Source organism: Cyrtonyx montezumae, unplaced genomic scaffold (genome assembly GCF_038088225.1).
Source record: "Cyrtonyx montezumae isolate F1298 unplaced genomic scaffold, pur_monq_1.0 scaffold_3, whole genome shotgun sequence".
NCBI lineage: Eukaryota > Metazoa > Chordata > Aves > Galliformes > Odontophoridae > Cyrtonyx > Cyrtonyx montezumae.
The window spans coordinates 146,842,425-146,862,557 of NW_027072034.1; the positions used below are offsets into that span (position 1 = coordinate 146,842,425).

Sequence of the window (20,133 nt, forward strand, 5' to 3'; positions counted from 1 at the left end):
AAGAAACTACAATACAAGGTGAAATCCTTTGAAAAACAAGCCTGGTAAATCCCCTGGTCATATCACTTTACACAGTGGCTACAGAAACTATGCACATATCATAAGTAAACAATTATTGAACAATTACAAATATACAGAAACACACTATATACATACATAAAATGTATGTATATATATATATTCATAACACAAGAAATACTGTGTAATATAGCATTAACATCAAGTGGGAAAGCCATTTATTTATTTATTTATTTGCAATGATGCAACTGCAAGAAAGAAATGCAGGTGTCTAGAATATTAAGTATCTTTAGTTTTATTTTTTAGGAGTAATTTCTCAGTACTATAATTTATACCAGGTTATAAAGTTATCACAAAACAACAGCGTCAAATTTTGTTGTCTTCTGTGTAACAATATCAAGTCTCCATCGTCATTCAGGTAACAACTTACGTTTTATTATCTGCTTCAATTTTAACATTTTAATTTACTGTGGGCAAAAGCAAGACCAGATGGTCTTAGAAGTTGAAAGACTATTGTTCTAAAGCAATCTCCACACAGAAAAACACCATGATCAGACAGTTGAAGTATACAGTTGCTAACACTGACAGTATTTGTTTTAAATGAAAATTATTCAAATACATATTACATAAATACCTGAGATCTTCAATTTCCTTGATATAATTATGAATCATGTTGCTAATTTCTTCGTTTCCCTCTCCTGGGGAGAGAGGGGAATGATAACACTTAATATTTTAGCAAAGATACTAGGCATAAGGTACTAGCAGAGAGAAATAATCATATGGGCTACACATTTAGATCTTATCTGGTTTGTGAAATGAATTTCCTCTTTAAGCTGCGTTAGGAGTTTGGTTCCTCTTTGTGTCCTATAATCAGGACTATTACAAGTAACCTATTCCGTTTTGTTTTTTAACCCCCCTTCATTAGTAACTTTTTTTTTTTAACAATGAATGCATCCTCAATAAAAAAGATCCTAACAAGCTGCACAAGAACAACAAAGTATTTGTGGTATTTCTAACAGTTGTTTGTTTTATGAAGTAAAAAGCCAATGCTCACCCATCTCTGGGTACCCATCTAATGCTAAATATTTAAAGTACACACGTAACTAGGCAAGCAATTCCTATCCAAAGGGATCATTTCAAATGTCATGCTGTTCATAGTCCTTAATAAATGGTACAGTTACAAACCATTTCTATTAACAGAAATCTCTAGAAAGAGCTAAAAGTGAAAGTGCCTTTCACTGCTGAAACAGGTCCTATGTTACCTTTTACAAAAGCTAATTTCTTCCAAGGGATCCATGAAGCAAGAGCAATGAACTGATATGAATTCGTGTACTCATTAAACAGTTTACACAAGTAAGCACAATGCACCCACAGCATACCTGCTCTGGCTAGCACTTGGTTGGCCTGATCACTCACAAGCTGTGTTACTCTGGCTCTCAGTACATCAATAGTCTCTTGCATGGCTTTAATTCTAACACGCAGATTATTGTTTTCTGTTTGCAGCATAGCATTTTCATGAAACATGTCATTGATGCTTTCAACACCTTCTTCATCTATAATCCTTTTACCCTTAAGTAAATACATAAGTTATTAATAAAAAATTGTGAAGTTAAGCATTTATTAGTATTATTTTTTAAATCTAGCAAAGATAATAACAGATTGCTTAGAATTCCACATAGATGGTCACAGCAAAAGATTCTCTCAAAGAGTTCAAAACAGTAAAAAAGGTGTCTGATGTCTGCAAGATACTGATCTCAGCATTTGGATTCTTCCTTAATAGCTCCACATTAGCCTGAAATAAAACTTCTTAGAGAGAATTAGCATTTCTAATAAAGAATATCATTCTTTATTAATTCAGGATACTATCTCAAGAATAACAAAAGGAGATAACAATGGTAGCCACATTTATCACTGAAAACATTATCCTTCTACAAAAAATTCAGTAAGAAATCAGCATTGTGCAGTATAAGTATTTGGCCTGTATAATTTAAAACATATTTTACAAGCACGAATAGTTTTAGCTCTCTATTAAGTATTTAAAAGCAACATACAATGACTGGTATATGAATGAACACATGAACAATCTAAATTGTGATCATACTTCAATTTGCAAGTGATTACTTCTTACAGCTGACCATAAGGATATCTAGTAATAACTGGGAGGTGTTTTGTAGGTTAGTGTTGTTATTCCATTTTTGTGTGTGGGTGTAAAGCAGAACTAGCCAAGAGAAAACAAGCTATAGAATTACAAACATTTTAAAGCAGAAGAAATCCTAAAAGAATACACTTACTGTTTTGTATTCCATAAGTTCCATCTGTAGCCGTGTAATCTCATTGCGCAAAGCATTTATTTGCTGACTAGCCCTATCCTGATTAACCATCACCTTGTTCTTGATGTTTCGTGCCCGATTCGCATACTTCAATGTGTTTAAGGTTTCCATGAAGTCTCGATCTGAAGGGCTCACACACGCTATCATGAGCGTTTGACTGCAAGTTACAAACATAGGTTAGTTTTACAAATCAAGAGCAAGAAGAGGACAGAGGCTAATGGGTCCTCAAGTAGAAGGTGAAACAAGAACAGTGACTTCATAACATCTGTGAAAAGTTTCTAACTCAAAGCAGTAGAAGACTGTTAACCTTAAAGTTCCAGAACTGTTACACCATCAGTCACTCTAGTATAGCATAGGAGATGTTAGATCACTAACTGTTCCACACCTAAACTATAAAAGCTATTAACAGATGTTCCTAGAAATGTTTTCCTAATAGTTATATAATTTAAAATTTAATATAAACTGAGATTTAAATACTTAATGCAAAGCTGAAGCCTCAGATAGTGATTTGGTAATGTAGTTGTCAGAACTCATTAATTCATGAGAAGCCAACCTACTTAATCAGAATGTGCACCTTTAGATGCCCATGTGTCCAGAACTGCCTAAGGTACCTACTTTTCTCCTGAGATCCAAACTACCTAGGGTACCTATTGTCCACCTCTACTTTTCTACTGAAATCCAACTTCTCTTGCCTCAAATTTTCTCCTGTACTCTAACAGAAAACCAAAAGATAGTAGTTATCCTTAGTATATCTGGCAATAAGTGTATTTTTTTTCCCTTTCCACAACACCACTGCTTAAAGCTCTTCCACAAAAAGCTATAGGAGCTGAGTTCTACACCCAAGATAAGCACAAACAACTGCTTTCTGGGTTCCTACATATCCTCTAACAAACCCAATGCGCAATACACAGGGTGAGAATATACAGCTTGCTCCAAGTAAGTGACCAAGCAGAACTGCAAGAACCAGGGGACAAAAATGAAAAAAAAATCAAACAAAAACCTTTTACCAACTTAATGCTTTAGTAATTCAACTGTGAGAAGGAGAAACAAGATCCCATCCTACCCTTACTCCCTGGAGCTCAGACTCATTTCACATCAGAAGAGAATGTTCAGATGGGTCAAATACAGAACTGCAGTTGTAGATCACGACCCATGGCTGTCAGCATGCCCTAAATTCTCCACAGACAGGGGAAACACCTATATTTGAGTAGACTGAATTGTCACCATCAGGCTTTAGAGCAGCACACTTTCCTTTGTTGTACATGAAAGCTTAGGTGTTGTGTTAGGAGTGCACTGACTGCATTAAATAAACTGGATTCTGATCTTCATCTCCTGTAATTTCAACCGAGACAAACAAATTACTCCCTGCAGTCCTTTCGGGTTAAGTGATTATATTCAGTGACTGGAAACTAAACTGGAAAGAGTAACTAGCCTGTGGGTATGGGAAAGACTCAGTATAAAAGAATGAATTTCAGCAAGGCTTCCTCAGACCTCCTGCACATCATTGTGTCAGCTCCATAGACTACTGTGGTTTATTCCTAAAGATAAGAATGTGCAAGATTAAGGAAAACAAAAAAACAAAAAAACCTAATTCTGAGATCAAGACTATTGTGCCTTCTATTTAGAATGTGATTACTTTTTCAAAACTCAGACAACTGGTTCTGCTAGCTGTCTTGAAAACTGATTAACCCAAACTCTACTTCCTTATCTGTATTTTGTAGGAGACTCATTTTTAAACACAGTTCTACACTTTTAATTTTAACATTTCTTTAGAATGCCTCCTCCCAACCTTAAAGAATTAGGTTAGTTGAATAACTCAGAATCATTGATATTTAAATGCACCTTCACAATTGTTCCAGAATTATAAGTAAACCAGGATTACAGTGAGAACAGTAGACTGATAAAGTGCCTTCATCATCATTATCTCAGGATTCACTGCAAAGTAACCTAAAACACTACCAGTAAATACTTGCAAAAGAGAAAGGATAACGTGTGCTGTAATATCTAGGTTGGAATTTGGAAAGCAATGGAATAGATTAATAGAAATCTAATCTGATTTCCCAGAGGAAAAAAATGCATATTTATTAAAATTGCGCTCTCCCACAGTTTTTGTTTGCTAAAGCATGGATATGAAATTACTTAAATTGTGTTACAGTTCATTACATCTCCTTAAGAGCAAACTGTTAATTTGACCTGTCTTATTTGTATTAGCTAAATAATAAAAATGAGGTTGGAAGAGTGGGAGTAGAGAAAAATTCTAACATCAGTCAGGAACAGACATAATATTTCTCATTAAGCTTGTAAATGCTCTGGGAGTGAACTGTGATGTTTCCTGAAGCACAGGAGAGGGAGCAGCTGAGCTACAAAACAGTAAAACGGTCGAGTTAAAGTAGCCTTTCAACAAAAGTGCAGTTTTAGAATTGATTTCAAAAATGACTATTAACTACTGCATTTGATATTTTGATATATTGTCAAGAAATTATTCTTTGTAAATAGCTATTTCCAGAAATGGCTTAGAGATATGTGCTTGATCTTTCCTGACATTTTTTCCATATTATTGGGTTTCTTCCTCCCTTAAACACTAATGAATAAGCCTTACTTTACTCACTTTGGCTGTCTCTCTGATATTCTCACACTGTATTGTTGCAGACTGTTACTGAAGTTATATCACTGCTCTGTTGTTCTTCTCCCTATTCTGTGAAACATCCAGAATACTTCACACTCTCTTAAAGATGGCAATCACCCATATCAGCCTAAATGAATAAACATAATACCTTACTAAAATGTACTCAGCTACACTGGATTTTGTATTTCTACATGTGCAGGCTGCATGTTTGCCTTAGACAAAGTTTCCAGAGCCCAAGCCTCTCTTCCTCATTCTGTATAGGACTCAAACAGAGAAGGCTCACACAAACAATTCTAGTGATACAGATATTTCATTTTATTCAGCTCTAATTCACCATCAGACAGTCGGACACACATGTAATATCCTGAAATAGATAGTCATGGTAAGAGTGTGCTGAGCTGCCTTGTTCAACAAAGGTGCTTTGTGCATGGAACCTGACATTGACCACAACAAGCTCCTGCTCATGGCAATCAGGGCAGACAAGACAGTGAGGCAACGCCCAGGACAAGCAGTCTTAACTATACCATCTGATCTGCAAAACCTTTGTCTTAGGCCTTCATCCAGCTCTTACAAAGCCTGGCTTCACTACAAGTCAGCATCTAAGAAGATTTCAAAATATGAAATGCATTTACAAAAATAAATACAAGTGCAAAGTAACATTAATGCCCAAGCTTTAGTTAGTCACATGAGTGTGTTACAGTCACCTCCACAGTAAATTATTTCAATTACTGTAGAGGCTTGACAGCAGAAAAATTGTGCAGTTTTAAGTATCACCTACTCCTAAGATAATAATGGGATAACCACATGCAGATAAGGCATAAGACTGAAGGGAAATCAGTGACCAAAAGAATTCAAGAAAAGGACGTATCTCCATATAAAATTTCAGATAAAGAAGTTAAGATAGAAATAATCAGATTAAGTCAATTAAGTTCTCCAGAGAGACTTCTGGTATGGTTTGGGTTTTTTTTGTTGCTTTTTGTTGTTGTTGCTGTTTTTGTTTTTACAACTTCACATTTTAAAGTATTTTACAGCAGTACTGAAAGACAAAGTCACTTCCAGTATATTACTACACTGCAACACATCAAATGCTAATATAGTTTAAAAATTAAGGGGGAAAAAAAAGCAATTAGAAGAATCTCTGCATGAAGCAGAAAGCTTTAAGCCATACTGTAATTAATAACACAGTAACAGATTTGGCATTTCTGGTGCCTATAATCTAATGTAAAGGACTTATCCTGTACCTGGAAACAGTAACTTCAAAGCAACTCAAAGCCTCCTGTTTAGTAACGCTGTAATAGCAGTGAAAAGAATGATGCAAAAAGCCTTCTAATCTTCTGTTGCCAGTGTTTTCTATTATGACACTAACTTTTTATTGCAGTTTCTCTCCAACAAAGAGAGTTATTACTTCTATAATGGTGATAGGTCTAAGGGTTACTTTACGTTTGGAAGATCACATAATCACTTTCATTCAAACTGAAGCATGTAGAACATTTTCATACCTGTTTCCTCCAAGAGAGTCTTGAAGTAGTCTTGTAAGCTTTGAATCTCTGTATGGTACATGAGTTGCTTTCTTACTTTTATCTCCCAGTGCACTTATTACATTGCCAAGTGCCAGCTATAAAACACCAAATCACATAACACAGAAGTTAGACTCAATTCCTGAGAAGACTTGTTTTAAAATAAGTTAAAAACTGAGGTGGTCATGAATTGTGAAAGAAAAAGAATGCACATGAAAGTTAACTCACTAAAAAGAAAATATTTCTGAATACTTTTTATGTTGTACATTTTACAAATTTCCATGCTAACAGTGAATCAAATGATTTGCAGTCTTGTATTCTCAGGAGAAAAGAGCTTAGCACAATAGCGTTCACTGTCTATTGATATCTCACATCAGTCACAAACTAGTTAGAACTACTTCATGAAAGAGGATAGATTTAGGTTAGATATAAGGAAGAAGTATTTTACAGTGAGAGTGATGAGGCACTGGAACAGGTGACCAGAGAGGTGGTGGAAGCCCATCCCTGGAGACACTCAAGGTGAGGCTGGATGGGGCTCTGAGCATCTGATCGGGTGTGGGTGTCCCTGTGCACTGCAGGGAAGTTGGACTAGATGACCTTTAAAGGTCACAGAATCTAAGGATTCTAGTATTCTGTGTAACCAACATTTTGTTTCAGTGACTATTAAAGCTCACCTATGCCCCTACCAGTAGCCATATTCTTTTTAAAAATTATTTTTATCAAGCTGCTTTATGGTAAGTTTAGAATAATATATGAAGCATTCCTATGATAAACAAAATTTACTACGCAGTGGATATAAATTTTCAAATGCAAATTAGTTCAAGTATTTAAGGCTTTAAATTAAGTATTCAATGGCAATTGCACTACTAAAAAAGGTTTATTTCCTGTTTATATGCTGCCAAGTATTTGCCTGTAAAATTATTTCTGATTATTTTCTATTGTGCAACTCCTTGTATTTTAACAGGATTATTCACACGCGAGTTAAAACATATTCCTCTAGGTGGCACTCTGCACAACCGGTTCTTGATACAGTCTTGAAAATGGTTTTACTGCATCCAACAATGACAGAAATGCATATAGTCTGCTTTCTATATTTCTATATTTCTGTTTCAATCACTTTTGTCTGTGTCTCCCAAAGCTGAGGGGTGGAATTCAGGGAAAAGGAAGGTTTAGTACTTATGTAAAATATTACTTTTGCCACTTTCATCTTCACCCCTGGACATTCTGTATCTCATTTTCTTACAGACACACTTGTTTCACTAAAAATCTAAACTTCTATTGACTCTGTGCTTATGTCAAAGATGAAACTGAAGTGAATTCTCTTCTACTGGCTACAGAATATAACCACTATCCTGACAGTAAGAGAATCACCAATGAAGTTTCTGTTGCCATTTCTGATACTATACACTAGACCAGGAAAAAAATATTTAAATATGTTTTAAAACATGAGATGAACTTGTGCTATTGAGTCTTCAAAGAGGAATTGCACAGATCCTACATGCAGCCAAGTACCTAAAAACAAAGGTGTGGAAGCACAATCTTCACTGATAATCATGAGCTCTACTTTTCAGATGTACTCATAATAAGTACAACATTTAAGAGATAACTAAAAAAATGCATAAAGAGCCAGTGCACAGATAAAAAATATGAAATGATGCTATCAATTAAAACATTTTATTTCCACTTAGAAATGTTTTGCCTAGGGTTGTTTTACTCTGCTTTTCATAACAGTAACACAGAACCAGCAAGTTAAACTTGCCCATTGTCCATGCTTTCCATGACTGCACTGCTTGCAAACAACTTGCAATTTTCTCCAATTGTTTGAGTCTTGATGGAATTAAAAAAAAATTAAAAAGTAAAAGGAGCTCCATCAGATATTTTAAAAGTTGGAGTAACTAACTATATTTCACAACAATTATAAGCACTACAACTTTCTAGGTAGGGTCTATTGCAAACCAGAAAATGCGAGCAAGCTAGAACTTGGTATCAATCAATTATACACTGTCACATCTTATGCTACAGGCCTCATTCTGCACATTACGTATTTCTAACTTTAGGGATTATTAGAAGCAAGTGATTCAGAAAGAGGGACTGTACCAACAGGCTACGGAAACAAACTGCAAAATCTTACTAGTCCACAGTTGATGGAAATGCCTTCTTTTGCCCTTTCTCCCGTAGCTCCTGTTCGCTTTAACCTTTCAGATCCTGCTAGGTCAACAAAATGGAACTTGGCAGTAAGAGTTTCAAACTCATTCATCTCAGAGGATTCAGATATTATCCTGTTATCAGTGGCATTATCCTGAAATAAAGGAGAGTCCATAAAACTTGGTAACATATTTCACATTTGTCTACCACAAAGTTCAATCAACAGTTATTTACAAGAATAGCTTTTTGTCACGTCTCTCTTCTTTATTTACTAATTCTTCTATAATAGCAACAGCACTTCTTGAGAAAACCTGTTTTAGTTATACCTACTAACATGTCAGTCTTGAAGATTCAGCTCTAGATGCTAGTCAGTATCTATTATTTCTAAGTATGGCCTGCCATTGTTTTTTGGGGGATAAACAGATGTTTAGAAAATACTAAATAAAACGGTTATGATATTATTACCACCCAAAAATAATGAGACCCACTTAGTTCATAAACCTGCCAGACAAGTTGAAATTACTTTGATTTTTATACCTCTCTAATCCCCGTCATCAGTTTCACTGTGACTTGCATGTTCAATGTTAATCTGCACTTTTTTATGCCAGTTTCCCATCAATCAATATTCCATCAGCACTTTCAACTTGACCAGGAAATAAGGACAACAGAAAGAACGTGGAAAAAAAGAAGAGGTTCCTCTCTTTTTGTCCCCAGGGAACAGCAAGAACCAGCGCTTCCAGCATCCCCCAGGCAGCACAGCTGGTCTGCTGGGGAAGGCACCATGAACTAGCTCCTTAGCTTCTTCTCACTTCATGTCCCAAAGCACAGCAGTAAAGTTAGCTTTTATCGTTAGATAATCTCAAACTATTGTCACAAAAGCACTGCTGAATAAGAAGAGAAAAATCTTCTAATCAGTCACTTCTTAACCTTCCAGCTGTAATACCCCTCTTAGGGCAATTCCTACCCACTTACCACAGCAGCATGCAGTAAGTATGTATCTAGTCTATACCAGACTTCTAACATATTCACATAGCTCAATCTACAGGCTATATTAGGAATTTTTATCACAATAAGCATGACTTGCTTTGTTGTTTTATTCTTCTTTAAAAAAATAAAAATCAAGTATTCTGTGCAAAGTCCTTGATTACCCAGCAGACTGCTCCCTCTGTCACAGCAAGGAGCAGTGTATGTGATTACAGACCAAGTCGTTCTCACACCAGATACACATTTTGTACTTCTTAAGCCATCTCCTTCAGTAGCAGCTTCAGAAGAGAATGTGAACTTACTCTGCTTCCACAAGACTGCACTGTCACCACTCTGGCTATTCTGACGTTTCCCAGCCCTTAAAGTAATGAGTCACGCATCCTTTTCACTCCCACCTGCTTAGCAAAATCAAATGTATGTCCAGACAGCCCTGAGAAGCAACATGTGGGTGCCGTGGTCATCCACCCCAGAGAACATAAGCACAGTGCCAGCATCCATGGAAAAGCTGCTGCCCAAGTAACAAAAATCTCCCAAAACTTATGCTACAGAAAGCAGCAACAACAGAAACTTCAGCAGGATTTCTTCCTGCCACCCATAAAAGATTTATATAAATCTGTATTCCTGCAGTGTTTACGGGTCTTGCCTCTGCTCTCCTGAATAGTGCACGGAAAGGCAAGGGTGCTGCCCTCACAGCTGTGAGTCAGGATTCAATAGTGTCCTACTCCAGACACTGACACTACCCTGCTCATATCTCCTGAAAGCAGGAGAAGAAAACACAGACAGACACAAGGCAGAGGCCTGCTCCCCTTCTTCATGACAGCCTCTCTCACAAACCTTGCAGGGCCAGAGGAGAGTCCTGCAGGGCTCTGAGTATCTCAGCTAGAACATTCCAGTTGCTGAAGGAGTGCCCACAGCAGGCAGGCTGTGATGCCCCGGGTGAGCCAGGCAGTGAGCCACATGGGCAGCTTCAAGCACAGCCTCCGAGCTGACACTGCCACCACACAGTGATTCAGATGCCCTGACAGTCCCTCTCCAAGTGAGGAGACAGCTGCCCACACCACCAGGTCCACAGTTCTGATGTGCAAAGCAGGAAGAAGTGCTTCTAATGAGGGTATAAAGCAAGTCTACATACCGCAAAGGATCAGAGAGCACCTCTCATTTTTCCTGCAAATTATTATTTTTTAGTGTTAAAAATATAAAAAAGAATCCACCTCCCAAAAGCATTACAAATCCAATATATTCTCCTATGTGCTTAAAAACACTTTATCTATGTACCTACATATTTACAAGTTCAACGAAATAACTGCATAAAGTTAAAATGCATCAAAACTACAAATAGAAATATCTAAAATAAAAGCACAAACCATCAGAATCCTATGCCCTTTTTTTTTCCTTTCTCCTTGATATATATCAGCAACTTCACCTGTAATACCTACCACCTTCAGTTAGCTGACTGCAACCTGAAGCCCACTAACTGCAAAGACACCTAAAAACTCTTTTTCTATTAAAGACAAATTATATTTTAAATTGGTTACTGGGGTATGTTGCAACAAAATACTGAAGAAAACACTAGAAGAGAATGGGCAGGTTCATGTAAGAGGCTGCAATTTATTGTTGCCTCTGGCTAGAAGATGGTTACACATACACAGATTAAATCAAATTATTATAATACTTAGCAAATTCATTGAGCATGATGATGACTGTAGCATCTTTAGTGAGCGTAATTCAAATGTCAGTGGCTGCCAAAACAATATTCACATTCTGAAAAATAGTTAAAGTGAAGCTAGCAAACAGTATAATAACAGCAAAGGTGCATACAGTGTTAAAAGCAGGACAAACTCTGGTTTGACATAAGTGTATAGTAAAGATAGCATGCGACCGTGAGCTCTGAACGTTCATCTGAGTACTGGCCGTGGTTCGAGACAAAGCCCCCAGCTTCAAGCACTGCATCATCTGGAAAATAGACAAGGAGGACATTGCATGGCTTGCAGTCTAAATAAAAAGTGCTTCTGTAACACTCTACATTGGTTTGGATACAAGTGAGCTTTTTCTCCTTGTTACCATCTCAATTCCAATATGCAAAAAGGAGTGAAGTTTTTAAATAAGGATAGGGTTGGTTCTGAAAGAAACCATTTAAATATCTGTACCCCTTGTTTTACTGTCCTTTGGTAATAAGATGGCAATCTTCCATTTACCTCAGGCAAAAACATACAGCTTTTGTACTTCCTGTACAAAAACACACGGTACAATAACACTATCAGATTTGCAATGCACAGACAGTTTTTAATGGCAAGTCACCTTACATCAGCCACCACACCAAGTTTTCCTGACAGTGGAAGAAGCAAAATATGTAAATCTAATCTCCCGAGTCTCACATAAATCAAAACTTAATTTCCCAGTGAAATGACATTGCTTGCAAAGGTCTGTTTCTGGAATTAAGAGAACACTGATATTAGACATGATATTTCAGTCTACAAAGATCAAAAAAATTTCAACTCAGTTTGCACCCAAATTGTCTAAGAGGCTGAAAGTTGATGTTAGCAAGCATAATCTCTATTTTTATTTGCATGCTGAACAGAATGCTAACTGTATTTGCTTCTTTTTTGTTTGTTGAGGATTTCTTTGGAAGTAAGTTTTGAAAAGAGTTACAACCATTATTTCACCAGGATGAAAAGTAAGAATGAAGTGCGAAAGGTATAATGATATTTAGTAAAACATACGGAAAACATTTTTAGAACACACTCAATATGCTACAGAGAAATTTATTTTCACCTCTGATTCTCCATTCACAGTTCGGGTTGTAACACCCACTGTATAAATTCCTCCAGCTGAATCTTCATGTATTTTAATATTTGATTTTTTATTCTTTGCATCAATGTCCCGAGTGGTATCAAAGAGATCAAGAATTTCTTCATTGTAAAGCTGAGGAGAGAAAAAAAGGCAGGAAAAAAAAAGTATATTATGTTAGAAAAGAATTCCTCCAAAGACTGATAAATCTGTGCATGGCACACACAGAAGGTTTTAAATCTCCACCATATGCCAGGGTCTTCAGTAAAGGATGCTGTGAAAAACATACTCTTACAGTGACAACGGGATGACAGGTGGAACAGTTGCAAATCTGCACACCTTACTGTTATGCCACCCTAAAAAGCAACAGCTTCCTTCACATAGTTAGACTCAAGAAAATTATCCGGTGGGCTTAGGTGAGAGCAAGCACTCTGTACTTTGTTGGTTCAGTTGCCTGCATCTTCCTCCAAGCTCACTATTCAAACTCACACCACTTGCTCTACTTCCACCACACATTTTCTCCCTTTTACCATAATAATAATAATAAATAATAATATCATGTCTCTTTTTCTTTCAGATAAATTGCTCCTGCCCTACAAAGAATTTAGCATGTAACAGGAAACGTTATTGCAGTGAAAGTTCCAATTTAGCAGAAGGAAAGGGGAAAGGGAAAGGGAAAGGGAAAGGGAAAGGGAAAGGGAAAGGGAAAGGGAAAGGGAAAGGGAAAGGGAAAAAGGGAAAGGGAAAAAGGGAAAGGGAAAAAGGGAAAGGGAAAAAGGGAAAGGGAATTAAAACAGCACTTCCTAAAATGTCACTTCTGGGGTTAGTTACTATGTATTTGTATACACACACACATTCAGTGATAGATGTATATAATCTGATCATATATATATCTATCACTGAATGTCCCTCTATTTTAGAGAAACAGGACTGTTCCTGGCATGAACATTTCATCTGAAAGCTTTGGCATGGTTGCAATCAGAATTATAGTATTGCAGCAACTCATACCTTTATACTGTAACATTCAACTACCAGTCTGTATTTTGGGACTTCTACAAATGTGACTGCAGTGTTTCCTTGTTCTGTTTTTAAGACATCCACAAAGAATTCAGAAACTGCACTTCAATGGTATGGTTGCTACCCCTTACGCTGCTACTATCACAGCTGCCTAAGCAGAAATAACACTGCAGTTCCTCATGTTCAAATTGAGAGAGAAGATAACAGAACAGTATTTCCACTGCCCTTTTCCAGTCTCAGAATCTAAGCAAACACTAGCCAGAGGGACTAAAATCTCTGCTTAAGATTAACAAGCTAGTGCCGTTTGTTAATCTAACAGGAACACTGGTAGACCTAGTTTACTTCAGCAATAATAAAAGTTACAGTTTTTCTCTTAGGTAATACAAAAATTACATGGTGGTATTGCTTCCCCCCCAACATTTACAAAGTTGTGAAACACTGAATGAAATAATACACATTTAAACAAACTCTTTCTGAAATTGATTCTCCCTGTCAATATCATTTAAGTGTCAGATTTTGTATGTCAGCTGAGAAAGTGAATGTCACAGTCAAATCAATCAATCTAGAAAATAAATACATTGGAAGAAGTCACAGCATATATGGTTTCTTATTGGTAGCCTACAAAGACAAAGGAGTCTGTTTTCCTGCTGCACTGACCTGGGATTTCTCTGGGCCTACTGAAAGAAGCAGCAGTGACTCAGAAGCCCAGTTCTATGCCACTAATAATTACAAAGTATTTTATGCTAGTTTTCTTTTTTCATTAAAGGAATCAACCAAGTCTACTGAGCAGATTTTGAAAGCTAAAGAAGTCTGTGGGAAAGTTACACAAACAGGCTAAGCATGGTTCAAGATGCAAAGGCACAAAGCATTACTGACTTCTTGTTTTAAAAGTTTCACAAAGAATAGTAGACAACAGCAATAGCCTCCATGAATAAATATGTGGTACAGAAAGGGATAAATGACAACGACCGTAATTATTTCTACACTTCAAAATAACCCAAAATAAAGAAAGCTACTAACATATTTGGAATAAGATAAAAAGGCTCTTTTCATTAATTAAAAATCCAAAGCAAACTATTTAAAATTTCTTTTTGAAATCTCAAAAATTAATTCAGAGCATCTTGTGGGAAAAGAAAAAGTGTAGAAGCAGCAACCAAAAAAAGCACTTCACTAGCTTTGCAAAATACATGAAGTGTTACACACAAACACATACATACACACAAATCACATTTACCTCAAGGAATTGTGCGTTTACTTTAAAATCTGGAGGTGGAAGTCCTTGTTTAATAGCAGCTTGTTTCTTTTCTTCAATACATCTAAAAAGATGCTTAACAGCACGTGATATAATGCCTTGCTCCTCCTCTGTTATGTTGACATCAAATCCAGTGCCCATGGTGTATGTTTTGCCAGCACCTGTCTAAATAGAAAGAGTAGTGGTTGCTAGAACATATGGATCATCACAGTGAAATGCAATTTCTTAATGCTAGTACTAGATGGAGATTACAAACACAGGTTTTGTCATTATTACAATATTAAGCGCAACAGAAATGTCATTTTTCAAAATGTATAAACTGTAGAAGTTGGACTAATCCTTCTGCTGATCTCTGGATCAAATACAATACAGGTGTGGACCAGTTCAAACTTTCATACTCCTACAAGATTTCTCTCAAGCTGTTTACATCAGCCTTGAGTTATCATGTGAGGTCAAAAGAATAGCTACTGTTTTCAAATGAGACTGCTAATAAAAGCTTTTTTTTTTTTTAAGTAAAATCAGCATTATTAGTTCTCTACTGAAGTAAATTAAACAGTTCTCTTAATTATGATGTCTGAATATCTCTCAAGAGATAAATATAAACAGCACGTAAGATTACAAGCTGTACCTTGACCAGGAAAATAGCTTAATTAAAAGTGAAGTCCTATAGAAAACAAGATAGCGTGGAGTTTTTGTTTAATTAGCAGGTCAAGTTCAAGACAAAGATAGTATCAAGCTGTTGAACACAATCTACTAAACCGGATCTACCAACTGCTTTGTTTCACCAGGGCTAGACTTCACCTACCTAAACTGAGATAAGACAATTAACAGTGCTGAAATTCAGTATCCCACTAAGATCAACTTCCACATAATAAATTCCTAGAAGGGAATTCAGAAGACAATGTGTTCTCTGTGCTCAGTGATATTTCAGCTTTGAGGTAAAAAATTGTGCCCAACTTACTGATGGGGAGGTATCTGTTCTCTAAGAAAAGCTTTTAGACTTTGTATTCTGATCCCTATACAAACAGGCCTGAAGTTCTCCAGGACCTATTAACAGATAACAAACATCCCCTTCCCCAAGGCATATGAAAATGTAAATGGAGTGAGAACCACTCAGGAAGAATTTCAGTACAACCTACTTCTATAAATCTATAGATTAAGTCACCAATTTGTACTGCTACATTAAAGAGTGAAGTCAGGAATTATATAGCCCCACACTATTTTCACTAGTGCTACTAATCCAAACCTACTACTTATATGTGTCCACTGCATTCCAATTGCCATTAAGTACAGTCTGTAGACTCCTAGACAGCATTCTAAAGAATATCTTGTTTACATTAAACCCAAGCCAGTAAAAATGGCTTTGTGCACTGTGAAACTTAAAAGATCAATTACAAGAAACAGTTTGTGTTTATTTCAAAATAAATACTTCAAGTAAAATTGTAAAGCTTACCTGGCCATAGGCAAAGACAGTGGCATTATAACCTTCAAAGCAACCTTCAATCAGTTTTTCTATACACTGTGTGTAGATTTCTTCTTGTTGAGAATCAATGTTAAACACATAATCGAAAGTGAAGGCTTTATCTTTTCCCAAGAACACCTGAGGTTCACCAGGTGTGACAGATGTACAAATATGGCATCCTTCAATCTTCTCTTTGGCTAGCTGTGGTCTTATTCTGATTAAAAAGAAATAAAAATAAACATTAAAAGTTCATTATTATAAAGAAGAGCATACAAACAACACAAGAAATCTGAAAATAATTCTTCAGTGACTGAAAAATTCTCATTTTTCAGGAAGACAGGAAAGCACACCTTCATAAGGCAAAACAACTTTAACAAGTAATAAGGGTAAGTGTCCTATTCCTCATTAATTCCTTACTGAGAAATTCCAGCTTTTATTTTAGTTTGTACAGTTTCATGAACTAGTTATATGTTATAAATTTATTGGATCCTCTGCATCAATAGTCCCCCAGCACTGTCAGAACTGAATTCATGAACTAGCTCTGTGACTACAGCAGACTGTGGAAATTTGTGACTCAATTTGTTTAATAGTTAACTACCAGGAAGAGCAACCTCTGGCCAACTTCATAGCATATTATTCCAGCTGTAATTAAGTAATAATTTGTTAGCTGATTGACTCCTCAAGATTTATTTTAAAGTACTTCCAAATCCTCAAAGAAATACATACTTAAAAAAAAATGCACAGCCTTAAAGACAGTGGAAAAGTAAGACTATAGGTAATGGTGGTAAGACATCAGCAGTATAGCAACATGCAAACGAAATCAGAGAACAGTGTACACAGGTTCTTCATTTAAATCAAACTTCTGGAACCTGTGTTTCCTTATGCCAAGATCTGTAGATGCAGAGTACATTTTAGGCATATTTCAAACTCTAAGCTTTTCAGGCTGCATCTACAGTAGTGTTTGGTTTGGAGTAGCTGGATCATTTTGAAGAAAGCTTCCAAAGTATCTTCACCTAGCACATGCTGAGAGTGCTCGGTGATCCAAACCAACACATTCAAATTATAACCCTTTCAGGGGAAACTAAGCCAAAGCACTCCTCTCCAGGCACGTGAAACTTGTGCCAGTACCTAACAGAAACATAATGGACCAAATGTTGCCTACTGATCCACTGTGACCATGCCAGCGCCTGCTGGTTGTTAAGAGACTCAGAATGAATTAGACTGCTGCAGCCACTTCAATTATATCACCAGATGCATACTCTGATTCAGGTTAAAGACATCCAGCACAAAGAACTGTCTTCTTTTTATTGATAAGGAGTTTGTCAACTCAGAGATGTCCATCACTGTCAGGAGCATTTCTCAGAATTTTTATGCTAAAGGCTTTGTTATATCATAATGTGACACTTCAGAGAACAGACATAATTCATTTCTAAGGCTTTCTGCACATGAATTCCTTTATAGACAGTTCATTAGCAGGAGAAAGTGCCTCCCTTGTCAGCATACCCTCTGGTATGGAGTGGGAATTAAGCAAACCTTTGAAAAACATCATTAGAGGAATGACTACAGGATGTGTAAAATAGGCATAAATATTTCAGAGACAGTATTTGCATTTAAGGATGTGGAGCGTATAATATGGGTCACGGATTCTCTCTCTAGTTCACAATCATCCTTCCTTTATTTAAGCGAAATAAAAATAATTCAGGAGTTAAATAGAAACTTTGCTAATAAATTTAATCCACTAGCAGCAGCATCTGCTCATCACAAAGCCTGGCTGGCATATGTGTACATAAGCTTGCAAAAAAGTTAATTTTTTTGTCCAAATTAACAAACATTAAGTAAAAAACGATAGTCTTCAAAGCGATATTCATCATACATCTTTCCAAAGAGCATCCTACACAGCTGGAAAGCTGAGCAAAATACAGTATAGCACACAGTATTTAGAAAATGACAGATGGGTGGGTTATGCCTTATGTCAGGGAGAGAACAAGCTTCTTAAGAACTGGTTGGCTGGTTGCAGCCAAAGGGTTGTGACCAATGGTTCTATGTCTGGGTGGAGGCTGGTCACGAGTGGTGTCTGTCCCCCAATGATCAGCCTTGGGACCAGTGCTCTTCAACATCTTCATCAATTATATAGATGACAGAATCTAGTGTACCCTCAGAAAGTTTGTGGATGACACCAAGCTGAGCAGCGCAGTTGATACACTGGAGGGGAGGGAAGCCATCCAGAGGGTCCTGGACAGGCTGGAGAAGTGAGCCCACGTGAACCTAATGAGGTTTAACAAGGCCCAGTGCAAGGTCCTGCACTTGGGCTGGGGCAATCCCAGGTGCTTACACAGACCAGGGGAAGAATTCCAGCAGAGAAGCCCTGCAGGGAATGATTCAGGGGTCCTGGTGGACAAAAAGCTGGACATGAGTCAGCAGTGCACACCTGCAGCCCAGAAGGCCAACTATATCCTAGGCTGCATTAAAAAAGGGGTCGCCAGCAGGGAGAGGGAGGTGACTGTTCCCCTCTACTCAGCTCTTGTGAGGCCCCACCTGGAGAACTGCATCCAGGACTGTGGTCCCCAGAGCAAGAAAGACGCAGAGCTCTTGGAATGGGTCCAAAGGAGGGCTGCTAAAATGATCAGAGGGCTGGAGCACCTCTCCTGTGAGGAAAGGTTGAGGAAACTGGGCTTGGTTACCTTGGAGAAGAGAAGTCTCTGGGAAGACCTCATTGTGGCATTCCAATACTTGAAGGGAGCGTATAAACAGGAGGGAGAATGACTGTGTACATGGCTTGATAGCAGTAGGACAAGGGGGAATAGTTTTAAACATCTAATCTAAATCTCCTCTGTCTTAGTTAGGAGGAATTTTTTCATTCAGAGGGTGGTGAGGCACTTTAACAGGCTACCCAGGGAGGTTGTGGATGCCCTATTCCTGGAGGCATTCAAAGCAAGGCTGGATGTGGCTCTGGGCAGCCTGCTCTAGTGTTTGGCAAGCCTGCATGGAGGGGTGAAACTAGATGATCCCCAGGCCATTCTATGATTCTTTGTAAAATTAAATGCTTATTCTTTTGCCTCTGTGCTGTCTGCCCTGGATTAGTGATTGATTGTTCTTCCAAGCATGAAGCTTGAGGGTTTCTGAAGTTCCAGACATGCTTCTTACCCTGCCTTTCTAGTACAATGAAGGCTAATTGACTTTTTCAGAAGATCAAGATGGAAAACATGTTTTTGAAATTAAGTAACCTTTTGTGCACTCTAAAAATCCAACTTGACACTCAACTCAAAAAAGCTTTTAGTACTGTCCTGTAGAATGAAGACTGACAATAACAAATACTTTTTCTTCAATTTTCACTCTTTTCTTATGTTTTAAGTTTCAAAACTAATTTTCTACACAGAGGGATACATGCAATTATGAGATGTACCAAATAATTTTCTCCCTCCTGATATTAAATAAAGGCTCAAAATTACCACAAAGAACTATGCCTAAAACAAAGGATTTGCATGATTTCCAGGGATGATGGGACAGGCAAGCAAGCCATTCTGCTGCCAGTCTGCAAAGGCTTCCCATGGGAGCTTTCTCAAGAAGCTCCCTGGCCCAAAACCGAGCAGCACATCCAAGCACTTACAAAAGCCTGCACAACAGCAAGCTGCAAGTGCCTGTGTGTGACTGCTATCAGGCCAAAGCAAGATACTGCTCCAGAAACCAGCAGAGCTAATGAAAGCCTGTGTCACAACCAGCAAACTGTCTTTCCAAAAAGGATGTGCAGTTGAGATCTTCACCACCCAACCTGTGATGTGTTCAAGGGACCCTTCTTGTTCTTAATGTTATCAATAAGTTCAGCATCAAGTTAGCACAATGAGCTTAATGAGTAAGCAACAAATGCCTCACTTTCAACCTGATTTATGAATCATCCAAGCAGATTACCTGAAGTTCATAGCTCTCAAAGTCTTTCCATCTGCACTAAGTGTGTGGTCCAGGGAGTCTCAGTCCTCATGCAAGTCAATTTCTTCTCT

General features: G+C 37.4%; 1 protein-coding gene across 8 annotated transcripts in view; it reads right to left on the reverse strand.

Annotated features, from left to right (window-relative positions):
• The window catches only part of KIF21A (kinesin family member 21A), an 86,102-nt gene that overhangs the window by 39,681 nt on the left and 26,288 nt on the right, over positions 1 to 20,133 (reverse strand). For all 8 annotated transcript variants that reach the window (XM_065743572.1, XM_065743571.1, XM_065743578.1 and 5 more), the window contains exons 2-10: positions 16,130 to 16,352; positions 14,659 to 14,841; positions 12,393 to 12,542; positions 11,439 to 11,573; positions 8,623 to 8,790; positions 6,474 to 6,589; positions 2,310 to 2,505; positions 1,398 to 1,587; positions 653 to 716 (exon numbers count right to left, since the gene is read on the reverse strand). In XM_065743572.1, coding sequence (XP_065599644.1) covers positions 653 to 716; positions 1,398 to 1,587; positions 2,310 to 2,505; positions 6,474 to 6,589; positions 8,623 to 8,790; positions 11,439 to 11,573; positions 12,393 to 12,542; positions 14,659 to 14,841; positions 16,130 to 16,352 — 1,425 coding nt within the window. The remainder of the gene's footprint in view (positions 1 to 652; positions 717 to 1,397; positions 1,588 to 2,309; positions 2,506 to 6,473; positions 6,590 to 8,622; positions 8,791 to 11,438; positions 11,574 to 12,392; positions 12,543 to 14,658; positions 14,842 to 16,129; positions 16,353 to 20,133) is intronic.